At 33.0% G+C, this 18,059-nt stretch overlaps 2 protein-coding genes across 2 annotated transcripts; both read right to left on the bottom strand.

The window, feature by feature from the left end:
* Window positions 1–2,435: 2,435 nt before the first annotated feature.
* Window positions 2,436–4,469, bottom strand: LOC111896977 (pentatricopeptide repeat-containing protein At4g14050, mitochondrial). The gene has a single exon (XM_023892953.3). It carries the CDS (start codon window positions 4,331–4,333, stop codon window positions 2,732–2,734), a length of 1,602 nt encoding a protein of 533 aa, XP_023748721.1. The 5' UTR covers window positions 4,334–4,469; the 3' UTR covers window positions 2,436–2,731.
* Window positions 4,470–6,438: 1,969 nt separating this feature from the next.
* Window positions 6,439–14,548, bottom strand: LOC111896906 (probable acyl-activating enzyme 16, chloroplastic). Its single transcript, XM_023892874.3, has 18 exons — window positions 14,135–14,548; window positions 13,295–13,483; window positions 13,086–13,200; window positions 12,856–12,943; window positions 12,533–12,744; window positions 12,316–12,434; window positions 11,632–11,781; window positions 11,455–11,522; window positions 11,192–11,297; window positions 10,914–11,072; window positions 8,409–8,462; window positions 8,232–8,312; window positions 7,990–8,127; window positions 7,646–7,805; window positions 7,472–7,551; window positions 6,952–7,091; window positions 6,736–6,793; window positions 6,439–6,641 (listed from the first exon to the last, which is right to left on the bottom strand). Exons 1-18 carry the CDS (start codon window positions 14,378–14,380, stop codon window positions 6,549–6,551), a joined length of 2,256 nt encoding a protein of 751 aa, XP_023748642.1. The 5' UTR covers window positions 14,381–14,548; the 3' UTR covers window positions 6,439–6,548.
* Window positions 14,549–18,059: the final 3,511 nt, after the last annotated feature.

The raw sequence follows: 18,059 nt of genomic DNA, 5'->3' as shown, positions 1-18,059 counted from the left end.
TCTCCTTGGAGACACTGATGTAGTTAGTTTAAGATTTTGGTGGTTAAACTCAGCCCCGAAAAAAGTAGTAAGCTTTATATGGCGGGCAAAACAGGGACGGATTCCTTTGGCTGAGGAGTTACAAAAACGAAACATCCAGGTTCCTTCCCCGATGTGCGGGTTATGCAGCAACATTGTGGAAACATCAAACCATATCCTCACATCGTGTCCTTTTGCGGAAGACACAATTAACAGGGTGCTTTTCTGGTGTGGCATTCCTGCCAAACAGTTTTCTGGAGTTACCGACGTTTTAGATTTTGCCCGGAATTGGGGTCATTGCCCAAAAAAGAAAGAGATATTGACTTGTATTCTATATGGAACATTATGGAGTCTCTGGAAGGAGAGGAATGACAGGATATTCAAAGGAATGAATTCAACACCGGCGAAGACTGTGGACTGTATTAAATCGATGGTTTTTAGCTGGCGAAAATTTAGGATGCGCAGAGGTGATGTTATCGTGTGGGAGAAGTGGTGTATGTCACCTATTAGTTGTATATAGCTGGTGGTGTGTTCTTTTTGTTATGCTCCTATGTACGATGTATATTTTGGTCCCTAGCATCTTGCTAGGGTCACTGTTTTAATATAATTACCGGTTCAAAAAAAAAAGTTAGTTTAAGATTTAGATTAAAATTCGTTTGAAAAACATGATATTTTATAATTCATTCATTTTCCCAATCCATTGAATTTTAATTCCTCAAGACATTCATTGCATGTTTGCACTTACCTAGTTATTTTGGTTATGTCTTTACTTCCTGTTTGCTAATATATGTTTTTCTTATGTAGATGATGTTTGAGATTTCATTTTGAACTTCAAAAAGACTTTTAGATAGAACTTATTGATTTATAAAAACAAAAAAAAAATTGTTTGAATTAGCTGTTATAGTGACAAAAGTCAACAAGTTGTTTTTTAAAAAAATGTTTGGATTAACTTATAACAAAAAAGAAGTTTGACTCCTTAAAATCTCCTTTTCAACTTAATAAGTTATAAATTGTTTTAAGAAGTTAAAAATTCTTAAAATCTTTTTTTTTTTCAAATAGTTAACAAAAAGTTACTTTAATAGTCCTTATATATTCAAATAATTTTTTAACTAAAAAGTCAATAAGTTAATAAACCATTTTTAGATAAAATCCCAAACACTCTCCTAATCAAACAACACTATATAATATTGTCCATTGAGAGCTGACATTTTATATGTAGGAGATCATTTGGTGTGGACTTTTTTTTTTTTTTTTTTTTTTTTTTTTTTTTTTTTTTAAAATATTTGACGCCATAATTGAAAGCAACGTGTCTATCTTGTAGAGACTGTATTATCTACATCTTATATCTCTACGTCTTACATCCCTGACATCGTTCTTAGCCATTGGTAATGTTGATGTTAAAAACCTCTCAAAAACCATTCCACATACCAAACATCACGCTCGGTTTCTTTTCAAAGGATGGTGTAATAATATAAATTCTTTCCTTTTTATTTAAAATAAATTTCATGTATATCTTTACAAACTTTCAACATTCCGTCAATATCCTTATAATTTTTAAAACTACCTATATATTCATCAAAAACTATAAAAATCATAATTATATTCGAACTCATATTTTAATTAGGTTTAAAATTCACAAATATATCCAAACTCATACTTTAATTAAACACACCTCATCATCATCAAACTCGTCGTAGTCAGCATCTTCATTTCAATTTCAAGAACCTTAACAAACTTATATTTAGTAATTTATTAACAATCTAATTAGCTTTAGGAGTGTTACCACCTATATGAAGGTACAACTTCATCCTTCTTCAACCTATGGGATGCTGCGAAGATCATCTTTAATTTTGGAAAGGTAGTTTAATAATATCATATGGTATTTTAATTTTTAGATACGTTTTTTTATATTAAATTTATTTAATCCTAATATATATATATATATATATATATATATATATATATATATATATATATATATATATATATATATGGCGCGTTATGGCGTGATATGACGCGCCATGGCACGTTATGACGTGTTATGACACGTGTTTTTTCGTTTGAGACACAGTTTTTTCTCTTTGTTATGTCTTTTCAAATCGGAGATACAAGTATTGTGGTTTTTGTTAACTTTTTGTTATTAGTTATTGATCAAACACTTCTAAAAAATTGTTAAATTTAATATAAATTTATATTTATGTGGTAATATACTTTTAAATTAATACAAAACCGCCGTCTTACATCACGCCTTGAAAAACGCCATGACTCGTTAAGCTTGAGGCTTGGTCTTGCCGTCACGCCACGCCTCACGCCATTTAGAACCTTGTGTGTGTGTGTGTGTGTATATATATATATATATATATATATATATATATATATATATATATATATATATATATATATATATAGTTTTAGTCGAACTCATATTTAGTTTTAAAATTTATATCATTTTAATGGCCATATGTGAAAAAAAAATAGATAACCAGGTTAAATCAGACAAATCATCTAATCTTACAAATGTTTGTATCAAATAATATATAAATAAATATCCTCATATATTTTTATAATCATATTTAACCATAAATAATTACATAATCTAAATACTAAGAAAAAACTTCATTCAAAAACTGTTTACAAGCAACACTTTAACACCCTTAAGCAACACATTGCCTCTCACTATGCAAAAAAAAAAAAAAAAAAAAAAAAGTTCTTCCTACTCTTTAAACCCCAAACCAGATAACACAAAACTAACATCAGGAACATATCCTCTTCTCCTCATTTCCTCATCTAAATCTTTAAGCAAAACCAAAATCTCATCTTTCATTACATGACACGTCTCACCCGCATAAAAAACCTCACTTTCTTTACCTAAATCAACACAACTATAACCAGGTTCTTTCTTTACATCCATGGACACCATCATCTTCCTAACTTTTGCTACTTTTTCCCACATAAAAGCACCCGCATAAACATTAGATAACACTATGAAAGTTGAAGGATCTTTAACACCTAACTCCATTACACGATCAGCAACCCTAATTCCCAATTGGGTATTCCCAAATCGCTTACAACAACTCAAAAAAGAAGCCCAAACAGCCTCATCGATTTCAAAAGGCATGGAGTTAAGTAAATTCTCAGCCTCATCTAGATGCCCTGATCGACTATATAGATCTAGTAAACATGTGTAGTGATGAAGATTAGGGTTTAATTTGTAACACTCAACCATCGATTTGAAAAGATCACGACCTTTGGAAACTAAACCTACATGGCTACAAGCATAGATCAAGCCAATAAATGTTACCTCGTTTGGTTTGATTCCAGTGGACACCATGTCATCGTATAGCGATAATGCTTCTTGAGCTCTTCCATGTTGAGCTAACCCCACGATTATTGAAGTCCATGAGACTACATCTTTTGTAAGAATACCATGAAAGGTAGTTTTGGCTGCGATTATATCGCTACATTTTGCATACATGTCGATGAGGGAATTACTGATGTATAAACTGGATTGAAAACCGAGTTTGAGAACTAAAGAATGAACCTGTTTACCGAGTTCGAGTGATGAAAGATTAGCAGAAGCTACGATGATGGTGGAGAGAATAAAGGGGTCGATGATTTTGATTCCTTCTTTTCTCATTTCGATGAAGAGATGAAAGGCGCTGATTAGGTGACCACTTTGTATTAATCCAGAGACTAAAGCAGTCCATGAGAAAAGATCTGATTCCTTCATGTCTCGAAGAAGGTCAACAGCTTCTGATTTTCTTCCACTCCGAGCATACCCGGAAATCAGAGTAGTCCAAGAGATCGGATTTTTTGAAGAAATTGAATCGAAAACAGAACGTGCAGTGTCCACCGATCCACATTTTGCATACATGTCAACTAAGGAGGATTTGACAACATCGTCAGATGAGAATGGGGATAACATGAATTGGGCGTGCAATTGTTGTCCGATTCGTAGCGCGTTTAAGGCAGCACAGGAATTCAGTAAGCTAGCGAAAACGAAGTGATCGGGTTGCAAGAAATCTCGAGTGAACATGAAGGGGAAGAGGGAGAGAGCACGGCTAGGGAGGTTTGATTGGTTGTAAGCTGTGAGAATAGAAGCCCATGAAACTACGTCTCGTTGAGGCATTTCGTCGAACAGTTGGACGGCGTCTTTGATGAGGCCGCATTTGCCGTACATTGAAATGAGTGTATTGGGAAGGGCTCCATAGTGGTCGAGGCCGAGCTTTAGGATGTTGGCATGGAGAGTCTTGCCGTGAGATGTAAGGCGGCGACTGGCGCAGAGACGGAGAGGTTGGAGTAACTGGTGATGCATTCATGACGGATTTAGGTTTCTAAAGTCATGGCTCTTGTTACGATTGTGAACGTCGTGTGCTAAAGTTGACTTGTATAAGCCATCAGTATGGGTACGCGTGTAAGGGTAAATATAATATTTTATTAAGTATTTTTTCGTATATAAATATGATTTTTCTATATGAATATGTATGTTATGAAAAAAAATATACTTAAAGTAAAAAGTGTAAAAAAATTTATAAACTTAAGTGTAAAAACGCAAAAAAAAAAAAATGTAAATTTAAGAGTTTTTTGCGAATTTAATATAATGGTAACTTGGAATACCTGTTATCACCGGTAAAAAGACAAAACCGAACATTTTTTCAAAAATGTTTGGGTAAAAACGGATATAAATTTCAATTTTAGGCAAAACCGACAAAACTCTGAAAACTTGAAGGTTTTTATGACATTAACCCTATATTCTTTTCTTCCTTTGTAACACGAGAGATTGAACAGTACTAGATATCATTTTCTCTCTTTTCTTTCCTTTGATGATGTATCAATTTATTAAAGTTTGATACTATTAACATGATAACAAGAGGGTTTGGATTGCATAAAATAGCTTCTCTTTATTGTTGTTTACCGAATAAAATGCTTAATTTTAATTTGTTTCATACCGTCAATAAACATTTTGAGTGTTTGGATGAAACAAATAACTTCTTTTAAAATAAAAACATATCACCTTCTACATCTTGATACCGCATAAACCACTTTTATTTTAACTTTTTTTTTACCTCATAAGTTAACATACACTTTTACAAAAAATGGTGGGAAAGTGGCAATGGTTATATTTTCATCCCACCATCTTGGATATAATGCCCATGTTGGACATGACTATATTGTGCCGGTTTTATATTTCCTTAAGAGCAATTCCAGTAAAAATTTATTTACGATTTGTTAGAGAATCGAGTATAAGAGTTGAATATAGTGATGATCATGATTGAATATGAGTTGAATGAAGTGTAGGTGATGACATGGAGTAGAGTTAAAATAGAAAGAATAAAATGGTGATTATAATTGGATAGGTGTTTAATGGGTTGTGGGTGTTGTTGTATAGGTGTTTAACGGATGATGTAACAATCCATTTAATGCAATAGGGTTTAATGGATTGTGTATGTTTTATCGTTAAGAGAACTTATTTATGATCTGTCACTATTCATTCAATTTGTTAAATACAATTTGAGTGCATAGTTTATTTTACCACTATTATTAACCATTTATTAATCGGTTATAGTATTAATTTCTACCCCTCATCTTAATAAATTATCATTTTATCCCTTAATGATATTGTATATGTATAGGCTTATTATCTTTTACCAACTAATTTAAACTATACTACTTAATAAATAAAAATCATTAAGTGTATACCTTTCTAGAATATAATTCTAATGATATCATGTGATATTCTTAAAAATTGATTAAAATTTTAAAAATATTGTATATCTTTTCCTACTTTCTCTCTATATTCCTTATATTACTTTCTTTCTTTCTCGTCGTTTACTTTCTCTATGTCTATAATTATAACCTTAAAGTTGGCGTTGGGCTATGCTGATACAGGAAAAAATATATTAAATACTTAAAATAATGAAATTGAGATATGATCTTGGGTTTTGGATGTCTTTTTTAATGATGTATAGCATTTTAGAAATTTTTGCTATTATTTTTTTTTTTCAATAGAAAGAAGGATATTTTCTTCCAATTTTATTGTTTATTCTTCATCTCTGTTGTTTCTTTTTCATCACTTGATCATTGAATATATGTTATGAAATTAAATAAAGCTGCATATATTTAAGAATATTCAAATCGATAATCATTAACATTTAGTGGCACCGTTTATAAAAATACAGTCTGATATACATCTTATTCCAATTTTATATCATTAAAATGACACAAAACAAAGTTATTAAACCGTAATGGTCTCTTCACAAATCATATAAAAATATTTGTTGAAGTAACCAATTATTTTTTATATCTATTGGATGTTTATCTTTTTTTTCCTTTCATTAAAAGATAATTACTTTTTATTTTATTTTATTTAGATCATATTATTTTCAATCATCTTATTCATCTTCTGTTAAAAAAATGACATGAGAAAAGAGAATATGAGATATCATAACTTATAAATAAATAAAAACAAGATACAGATTATTAGGGGTGAATCGAGAAAGAGAAAGTACAACACAAGATTTTTTTTTTTTTTACTTAAATAGATTATCTATCTCCTGTTTATATAGCTCCACAACCTTGTTCCTACGGATCTTCATGGTTGCAGTCATCAAACCACTATCAATCTGAAATTCCAAGAAACATATTTTATCAAAAAGATTAATTATGTAAAAAAAAAAAAGGGGTAAGGTACAATAAATAGAATGCATGTGGAATTACCGTAAAAGGGTCTTCAATGACAAGAATGGGTCCCACCTGAAATGAGCAATCTGAAGTCCTGCATGCATCAGATTCAACATTAAGAAGAAAATTATTAACATGCTGCCTATAATACATACATACATAAATGAATGAAAGTAGGATGCTATTTCTTGCATTTATTTAGCCTAAATTTTGTTAAAATAGGTTTGAGATAAAGTAAAGTTGGTTGGTTACCATTTACGAAGGTCTTGAGATAAGATGGCAGCCATTTGGTGTTTGGTAAGTTGAGCGTTACCATTATCAGATGAATTTTTGGATGCCAATAAAATTTCTTCTTTATTTGGAACAATTATAGCTCCAAGCCGACGTTGATCCTAGTTGTCATTTGTAACATCAAAAATAAAATTATATTATTAAGAATAATATTTGTTACATTTTTGTCCTTATTTGAGGTTTTTGTAACGTTTTCTGTTCTTATTCCAAGTAAAATGACTATACTTTGGGACCAAAAATGCAAAAATCAGTTATACTCAGGTAAAAAAAATAGTCATTTCAATTGGATCAGGGACCGCAAATGTTACAAGAACCTCAAATAAGGACTAAAATTGCAAGAGTTTTTTTTTGGGACCAAACTGGCAAAAAATCAGTTACACTTGGGGAAGAAAAATGTAACTTAATAGTATTTTATTAAAGGAAAATAAAAGGATCTGAAAGGAGGAAATGGAAATGAAGGTTTAAAAAATGGATGTGTTACCTGACCAATAACAACTATTTGTTGAATTAAATTGCTTCTCATGGCTGCTTCTTCTATTTGTTCTGGTTCAACATTCTCCCCTATTAACCATTCAAAAAACCAACATTCAAATAAACTTTAAAAAAACAAAAAGAAATAGATAAAGAAACTCTCTTTTTTTTTTTTTTTAATTACCTGTTGAAAGGACAATAGTGTCCTTGGCACGACCTTCAAGAACAATAATGCCACCAGAATTACGACTTCGGCCTAATGAATGGGAAGGGCAAATCCAACCGATATCCCCCGTGTTTAACCATCCATCCTCATCTATAGCTTGCTTTGTAGCTTCCGGATTCTATTTCAGTTAATCACCATCACTAATTTTAATTTAATCATTTTTTTCTTAAAAAATTACACCTGGTTTTTCTTTTCCCATTAACTGTCTGAATGGGTAAAATAGTTGAATGGGTAACGGGTCTATTCTTTTTCCAGACTGAATAAACTGTCTGAATGAGACTAAATGACCATTTTACCCTTACCTTGTAATAACCCTGCATGATTTGTGGGCCCCTGGCTTTGACTATTCCCTTTGAACCATGAGGAAGGTCTTCACCGGTTTCATCATCTACAATTTTTATTTCTGTATCTCGAATCGGATGCCCAACCGATCTAAGAACCTTCAAGTCTCACATTTATCATTTTCTTATTCTTTATATATATTTGTAAATAATATAAAATCTATATATAAATTTTCACATCTGGATTTGTATATTAATATTACATTTAAATATGGTTGTCGAGCAGCTATGACAGGAGATGACTCTGTTAATCCATATCCAACTTGGACTTTTGTTCCAATTGCCTGTAAAAACATTACAATTACAGACAATTTTTTTTATCTATGCTTTAATCTGGTAATTAATGTATTAGAAAAAATAATAATAATGAATCTATAAACCTCAAAGAATTTGTCAACATGTAATGGTAAGCTTCCACCTCCACATATGCCAGCCTGTCAAATGCCAACATATATCAGAATTAGAAGTTTGTTTAAATCTTCTTCAATCAGCTTTTACAATCCTAGACTTCCTATGTAGAAATTATCAGGATAACAAGGGCATTCACGTCTTTTTCACAGACAACAGATCGATAGCGAGTTCTTGTCCCATATTTTTGGGTGGAATAAAAACTTTCAACTACAACATACAACAGACAGCAATTGTAGCAAACAAGCAAACAACAAACGTCAGAAAGCAGACAACAGATATTAGACAAATAGTTAGTTATATATATTAAAGGGTTCTGGATGTAAATATTGTGTCTGTATATATTTCCTTGTACGTGGTATCAGAGCCACCCTAGGCTGACAACCCTAATTCCACCGAAGCACTGTTCATCGTTTTTTTTTTCCTCTCTAATGGCAGACATCACAGCGTTCACCTCCACAGAGAAAACAACTCATAACTCTCACAAGTTTGGATTTAAACTATCATCTAACAATTATGGCTATACGTAGGCCATGCGCCAGCCATTTCTGGTCTCAAACAATCTGTTCAACCCGGATGGATCAATTCAGTGTCCACCTGAAACCATTAGTCCATTACTCCAGCACCCATTACTACCTCTACCACACCTGCCCCTGACCAAGCCTGTCCCAAACCACTGAACCTACGCCCTAACCCCAAAAAGGCCACACCATTCCATCCCACCACTAACCACACTACCGATCCCTCTCCTGACCTCGAACCTACTTCCTTTACCATTGCCAGCAAGGATCCCCGCTGGCGTAGTGCCATGACTAATGAGTACTCTGCTCTTATGCGGAACCGTACCTGGACCTTGGTGCCCTGGGCCCCGAACTCTAATGTTGTTGATTGTAAGTGGGTATACAAACTAATGAAAGATCAGCATGGCAAGGTTACACGCTACAAAGCTCGACTTGTTGCCAAAGGCTTCCGAACAGCAATCCGGTGTCAATTATCACGAGACCTTTAACCCTGTAATTAAAGCAACCACCATCCGTGTTGTCTTATCCTTAGCCGTAACCTAGAAATGGTCTCTCAAGCAACTTGATGTACAAAATGCCTTCCCCCATGGCGATCTTCAGGAGACTGTCTATTTACACCAACCTCTGGGCTTCGTAGATGAAAACAGACCAGATCATGTTTGCCTGCTTCATAAATCATTTTACGGCCTCAAACAGGCACCGCGAGCCTGGTTCCACTGGCTCTGTGTTGCCCTTCATTCATTCGGTTTTTAGGGCTCCAAGACAGACCCGTCCCTGTATATCTACTCTCACGGTGGCACTCTCTTATATATGTTGGTCTACGTCGATGACATCATCCTTACCGGGAACAACCAACACGCCATTGACGACATGGTTCACAGAATCAGTCAGACTTTTGTGGTACAAGACTTGGGTGATTTGTCGTATTTCCTTGGCCTAGACGTTACACCCCACAACTTTGATCTTGTCCTCTCACAGCGGAAATACATTCATGAGCTATTACAACGACCTGGCTTGGCTGCTGCCAAACCTTTCCCCACCCCAATGACGACCAATGTCACCCTCACCCTTGGGGACAGCCCTGCCTTCTCCAACCCAACTAAGTACCGCAAGATAGTGGGTGCCCTTCAGTATGTTACCCTAAGCCGCCCGGATATCGCTTTTGTAGTCAACAAGGTCTGCCAATTCATGCACTCACCAACTAGCAATCACTGGTCAGCTGTCAAACGGATTCTTCGGTACTTGCATGGTACCGATACCTACGGCCTACGGTTCACCCATGACTCCCCTACAATTCTTCACGCGTACACCGATTCTGCCTACAATTCGTTGACAGGATTCTCAGATGCCGACTGGGCAGCTGTCCGGATGACCGTCGATCCACGGGGGGATATGCAATATATCTTGGCTCTAATCTTGTTTCCTGGTCCGCACGAAAACAAAAGACTGTCTCTCGGTCGTCCACTGAGTCGGAATACAAAGCGCTGGCTGATACCGTCACAGAAATCACATGGATTCGAGCACTTTTTACAAGAACTATGCATTCCCATTAAATATGCTCCAACGTTATGGTGCGATAATCTTGGTGCTACGTACTTATCGGCTAATCTTGTTTTCCATGCTCGCACAAAACACAGGGAAATAGACTTTCACTTGGTTCGAGAGAAGGCTGCACGCCGACAACTTCAAGTTTAGTTCATTTCCACCGATGACCAGATTGCATATGTGTTTACCAAACCTTTGTCCTCACAACGTTTTGTTATGTTAAGATCCAAGCTACAAGTCGCTTCCTGGACTTAGCTTGCAAGGGGATATTAGACAAATAGTTAGTTATATGTAAATATTGTGTCTATATATATTCCCTTGTACGTGTTTCCTATACAATATCCAACACACAGATTTACGCTAGATTATTGGCAGACAACAGAATGATATAAGAAGGATAATATCTTAAACCTTTGAAATCCCAATAGACGAGTGAATTTTACTGTAAACAAGTTTCTTTGCCAATAAATGTAAAGGGAGCAAAATGGCAGCAATAATTCGTGCATATATCCAATCCAATGTTGCAGCAATGTAAGAAGGTTGTTTCTGAGTTCTTGACAAACATTCTCCCTATAAAACAACATGAAGACTAATTACAACATTAGTATATATAAAATTAACCAAAGGTAAATTCCCTCATGCACAAAGGCAAAAAGTTAAAAGTCAACAAGATGCTAAAAGGTTTGAACCTGATATATGTTTTTGAACTCCATGTATGCCAAACTGATCTTTATCAATGATAATGCAATCACCTTACGGATAGCAGATGAGGTGGATATTTGTTTCTGGATCCCACTGCATAATAGAAAGGACTAAATGCAAGAAATAACAATGTACTTTCTTTATATTACAAAATTTTCTTTTATAATAAACAAATTGATGAAAGTACATTGTTATTTCTCACATCATTGAATCATTGTAAAGTTATAAAGAGTAAATAGAGAAGTTGTACTTGTATAAAGTTTCAAACACTAGAGGGACAGATATCATATACTGTGGCTGATATTGTCGCAAATCATCCTACAACGAAAACAACTAAAAAGAATTTATATCACAAAAGAGAATGGGAATATTATATAATATCCATTTTCTGGATTTAAGAAATTCCAAATGGGATAAAAAAAAATACCTTTAAGTATTTCACGTTTGTGTATACTTGCTCAATTCCCAAAGAAAGTATAAAATACTCACAAGCACGCTCATATGCATGCCAAGGTGGAAGCATGCTTACAAATCTGTCCCCGGGCCCCGCAGGGACAATGTCAAACAAATTATTAACCTACAAAAAGCATAATAATAATATCTTAAAGAGATGAAAATGTTGGTGATTTGTTATCATCAATGATATTTAAGTGTAATAGGGATTACTTTGTTGACTAAAAATGATCTTGATAAATATTAAACAAGTAAGGAAGGTGTGGAGTACACACTTGTTTAAGTTTGATCAAGTATTAAAGTATACTGTCATTTAGGGGCGAAGCCCCTGAACGAACGGGGGTCCGGGGGCAGCGTCCCTGGGAGCAGGGTCCAAGGAAACTATTATATGACAGTTTTGACAGTTTTTCAGATAAGGAAGGTTTATAACCAATTTTAGTCACTTTTCTGGTACTCACGAAATTACACCATATCACTCTCTCTTTCTTTTCTCTCTGATTTTATCTGAGTCTTATCCAATTGAAGATTTGGGAGTACCACCCAAATACTTCGATTTGAAAGTGATTATCACGATTCTCAGATTTCCAAGTGCCACTAAACCATATTTCTAACAGAAAATTTGATCAATTGAAAAGGGCAAAAGAGACATTTGTAGTACCTGATGTAAAAGATTAGTATGTGTAAGCATTACTCCTTTTGGATTCCCAGTGGTCCCACTTGTGTATATAAGAGCAGCAACATCATCTGACTTGATGGGTTCATAAACATACTTTTCACCTAAAGATTCATATAGTCAGTCTAGAGGCACCAAAACATGCAATGGAGTATGGAATGGAATCTCCAATTCCAATTCCTAAGTGGTGGATTTGACTTACGGGCATCATGTGAATCAACCAAAAGCATACGATGTTCATTGCCTATATCTATAATCTCTTTGTAGGTATAAGCAGGAATTCCCTCCATCAAATGGCTATTTAATGATGATTTATCCCCCCAAAGTAAGATCACAAATCTAACAGATGCCTTTGAATTAAATCCCGTTGCAATCCGATCATATAATTCAGGATTATCCACAACAAGTGCAACACTGTTATCCAAAGAAAGCAAATTGTTGAAATGAGGAAGTATGAGTCTATTTATACTTTTATAAACTTTCTTTCAGTTTTTGAAGTTGAAAGTAATTAACTTTTTTGCTAACCTTTCAGAATGAGTGTAGATGTGTAACAGCTCTTCCACAGATGATCTGGATCCCCTCACAACGTTTATTGCTCCTGTAGCCATAATACCTACACCCAAACTTGCTACGTTTACTATATAACTTTAAATTAAAATTTAAAAGAGAATATAACCATACATGTGGTTTGTAGTTTCATGTGTATCAACACAAGGAATAAGAAGAAGAAAAAATCATGAATTCGATGTATCTACCTTGATCAGCAACAAGCCACTTGCAGGAATTGTCAGCAAAGAGTGCAACTTTTTCACATGGTTTGATTCCAATAACTCTTAACCCTTCAGAGAAATTCAAAATATCCTCCTCTAGCTGCAAATAAGGTTCAATTAAATTGATTGGAGTTTTTATTAAGGATTCCATTACTTCTGAAAAAATTAAAAGACATAGTAAAAGGGAAGAAGACCTGGTTGTATGTCATATTTGTAGGTGGGTCATGATGTGGATCCACCAATGCAACCCGATCACCAAATCTTTCTGCTGAAGATCTCCAAATATCAGGAATTGCCTTCAATTCTACAGTTGATACATTCTTCTCTGGTAGCAACTGACTCTCAAGGATAGGTGAATACTTTCTTACTTCCTTTTCTTCTGTCTACACTTGAGATTATGTTGGAAAAGTCATTATCCTTTCATCAATATACAAGCTTACTATATCATGCGTTTAAACCTTTGATAAGAAAAAAAGTCATGAAACTAACACTGATAAGTGATAGTAGAATCATAGGGTCTTACAATTAATATCCAAAAAAGACTTCGTTATCTAAATTCAAAACCACTACTAAATTTAATTGTTACGAAGTCATGTAATTATCAAAATTACGACTTGGTCATATAGATAATTTATTTGAGCTTTAAAGTTGAAAAATTCTGAGTAATCAGCATTTGAAATTAATCAATTATTGATTTATTGTACATGTGTTTCATTGTGTTTTATATTGTTGTGAAAATGTCAACAAGGAAGAAAAGGAGCGCCAATTGTCAGAAAAAGAAAACAAAAAGGAATGCAACAACCCAATTAACTCTCGGAGTACCTTTTCGACAATTCTCAACTACCTTTACAGTTTGACCTCAATTACGTTGCTAGTACAATTCAATTAATGCATCAAACAAGATCACACAAATTTGATCATCATAAAGAACTGATTCGGATCCTCTTTTGGTTCATAAAAACATTTCAAAAAAAAACCACATATATAGCAAAATAATTATACAATTAAAAAGTAAAAAGGAGTAATTCAGATACCGTAGATTCGGAGTAAGCTCGAATTCGATTCAACAAACTGACACGATCTCGCGTGCCCTTTTTGCTATTAAACAATACATTTCCGGCATTAACGTACTGGTACCGGAACTGATAGCAAAACGGAGGTCGCGGCCGACGGTAAGACGGTGAAACGATATAGTTCGTTGAAGTAATTGTAATCGACATCGAATCGGACATTGAAGGAGCTTGAAACAGTGGATTCAACAAACCTCCATGAACAATCATGTTGTATGTTGTGTATGTGAAGTGGATCAGAGTTTTAGTAGGTGAAGCTTTGAATTTTCCGAAATTGAGAAGACCGGAGAGAGAGAACACAGCGAGTCATTGGAAGATTCGTACCACATCCGGCAGTGTATATGCTTTCAGACCAAACGCATTGCAGAAATTCGGTGTGCATTTTAATGTAACACGATATATATCGTTTTCCAAATAATTATTTTTCAATTTTAAAAGAATATATAACATCAAAATAAATGAAATTTATTAAAAAAACACCCCTAAATACTAAAAAAACAACCTATACTTAAAAAACACCTTTTAATAATTAAAAAGGTTACTTTTTTTTTTTTATTACGATTAGTCAAATGTAATTATTAGCTAATAAATAAATAGTAATTACATTTTAACTTTTAATTAATATCTATTAATTAATATTTTTTTTGTTTTTGTTTTTAATAAATATAATTTTTTTTAAAAAACCTAATCTCTAAAACATACTTTTTAACTTTTAATGAATATCCATTAATATATATATATATATATATATATATATATATATATATATATATATATATATATATTTGTTTTTAAAAAATAAATAACGCAATCTTCTAAAACATACTTTTTAACTTTTAATTAATATATATTTTTTGTTTTTGCTTTTAACAAATATAATTTTATTAAAAGAATATATAATGTATATTATTGGAACGATGTTATTATATTATTATTAGAATGATGTTAAAAAAATATTAACTAAAAAAAAAAGTTAATTAGATGTAAAAAAAAAAAGGTTGATGTACCACTCTTTCTTTTGATTAACCGCCCCTCTCCTCTATTTTGTCTTTTTTCATTCTTAATATTTATTTATGTTTATAACTTTATATATATATATATATATATATATATATATATATATATATATATATATATATATATATATATATATATATATATATATATATATATATATATATATATATAACAAAAATGTGAATAAAAAAATATAAAATTCATATTTTTCAAGATTAAGTTTTAGTATATATAATTTAAATTTATTATTTGATGTATAGTAACAAAAAGTGATTTGTGAAAGTCGTAATATATATATAAGTAAACTGTAATGAAATATCATAATTAACTTTCTAATATAAAATTCATATTTTTCATAATTAATTTTTTAAAAAGAATAAAATATCATAATTAACTTTCTAATATAAGTAAACTGCTTAATATATTGCAATATTATATTTAAACATCTAATTAAAATTTAAATTTATTTAACGGGTCTACACGACATTTAATTTAATTAAAGATGAAAAATAATATAAAGAAAACTGTAATGAAATAAAATTAAAAAAGATTAATTAAATGTAAAATTGTGTGAATTGACATTTTAAAAAGTTGGATTATAGGGGTGGCTACGCATGTTAAAAAATGCAATACATGGATTGTTTTTGCTACACAATTTACAATATGTCAGAGCTCCTTACCTTTTGAGATTTAATAGAGTGTTTATTTAGTAGAAAATGCTAATAGGGTGTTTATGGGTTGTGTATTTAGCAGCTACCATATTTAAATCAAAGTTATTGGTCAACTAATTATCAACTAATTTAATTTATATGTGATATCTATTTACTACACAAGTTTATTAAAAATAAAAGTTTAATATCAATATATAAATACTGAATATTTTAAAAAAAATATTTTTACATAAATTCGAAGGATATAATGAATAAATAAGTAATTCAATCTATACTAATAAAAAACTATTGACATATTTTAAATAATGATGTTGAACATTAAGGTGTAAATATTAAATATTTTTTAAATTAATTTTCAAAATAAATACAAATGAAATGATGATTAAATAGTTATTGAATTTAGACAAAATTGCAAAAATGGTCCCTGTGGTATGCATTTTTTCCGGGTTTTGGTCCAAACCACGTGTTTTTTGGTTTCGTGGTCCTTTTGGACTGGTTTGGTTGTGAAAATAGTCCATCCGAAAATTGAAATGACTATAATACCCTTGGGGTATTTATTTTTTATTCTTTTTCATTTTTTTTTAAATCTCATAATAATTATTTAATTATTTAAACAATTAAATAATAAGTCTCTCTTCTCTCTCTCTCTCTCTCTCTCCCTCTCAATTTTTAATCTTCCCAACTATGGATTTGACATCAAGATCCCGTTCACACAACCCTGGAGAACCTCCAGGTCAATCGCAACCTAGAGTTGAACTACCCAAACCCATCGTCGTTCTGTGCTTGTTCATTGAAAAAACCTTGGGGAAAACGTACAAGGAGAACGGTGGCTCTATATCAAATGAAATCGCAAACGAAGCATCAACGTCCTTTTTCCCTTTTGCTTCTAAATATACTCAGACCCGGTGCAAGTGCACACCTCTGTTTTTCTTCTCAAATCACCTGTCGGAGTAGTCACATAAACACCCTAAAATTCTCCATAGCTGCACTAATGGAGTTCAGATCAGGATTCAATGCGTAGCTGAAGTAAAATCAAGTCCAAGTCAATCTTCAATGGCGGTGTGATAATAACAGGGCTTCAATTAAATGAAGTGTTCAGACCCAGATTATGGATTCCACTCTAAAACCTGCAACTACTTCCAGTGAGTTTTTTGCTCTTTCTTTGAAGATCTTTTTTGTGGAGCAAAATTGAATCTCATGAACTCCCACTCCCCCCTGAAGATTGTTGCGATCGTTGTTGCCTTTCCCCCTTTCATCCTCCATTTCTTCTTCGTTCCTTATCTTGAACCCACCACCGAAGTGGGTGTTTCCCTAGAGCAAACATCGAAGGCGGAAGCCCCCTTTTGATTCCCCACCTTTGCACCTTCCTTCTTAGACAGAAGAAGCGCAGGAGCTACTTAAGCAGCCCTTGCTGTTTTTCTTACTCCCCAGCTACAAACCAATAAGGCACCGGAGGTGCTCTTCTTCTCAAAGGGTCTTCCACCACCGAGCCTTCCCTGTCACTGCCTCGTTCGTGATTATCCTTCTCGATCAGATGAAAACCAATGACCGGAGGTCCCTTTTCCCATCGTAGACAGCATAAGGTTCCCCCGTTCTCCTATTTCCTTTCTCGACAGATGAATCATTGGAGGGACAGATGAATCATTGGAGGCGATTGATTAAAATAATTTGCTTTAGGGTTCTGATTCGGACTGAAAAAACAAATTAAAAGAGAGAGAGAGAGAGAGAGAGAGGGAGAGGGAGAGGGAGAAGGAGAGGGAGAGGGAGAGGGAGAGGGAGAGAGAGAGAGACTTATTATTTAATTGTTTAAATAATTAAATAATTATTATTAAATTTAAAAAAATGAAAAAAACAAAAAATAAATACCCCAAGGGTATTATAGCCACGTCAATTTTCGGAGGGACTATTTTCACAACCAAACCAGTCCAAAAGGACCACGAAACCAAAAAACACGTGGTTTGGACCAAAACCCGGAAAAAATACATACCTTAGGCACCATTTTTGCAATTTTCTCTTGAATTTATACTAATAAAAAAATTATTAATATCTTGTAAATGGTTATAAATCAAAATTTTTAAATACTTCTTTGAAGATGGTGTTCTTTTTCATTTATTAGGGTAGAGATAGAGATGTATTATACATACATATTTATTTATAAAATTTGAATAAATAATAGATTTGTTAGAATTCAAATTAAAAGT

This window comes from Lactuca sativa, chromosome 1 (genome assembly GCF_002870075.4).
Source record: "Lactuca sativa cultivar Salinas chromosome 1, Lsat_Salinas_v11, whole genome shotgun sequence".
Classification (NCBI taxonomy): Eukaryota; Viridiplantae; Streptophyta; class Magnoliopsida; order Asterales; family Asteraceae; genus Lactuca; species Lactuca sativa.
Note: the sequence above shows the minus strand (reverse complement) of the source record. Positions and strands in the feature narration are given on the sequence as shown.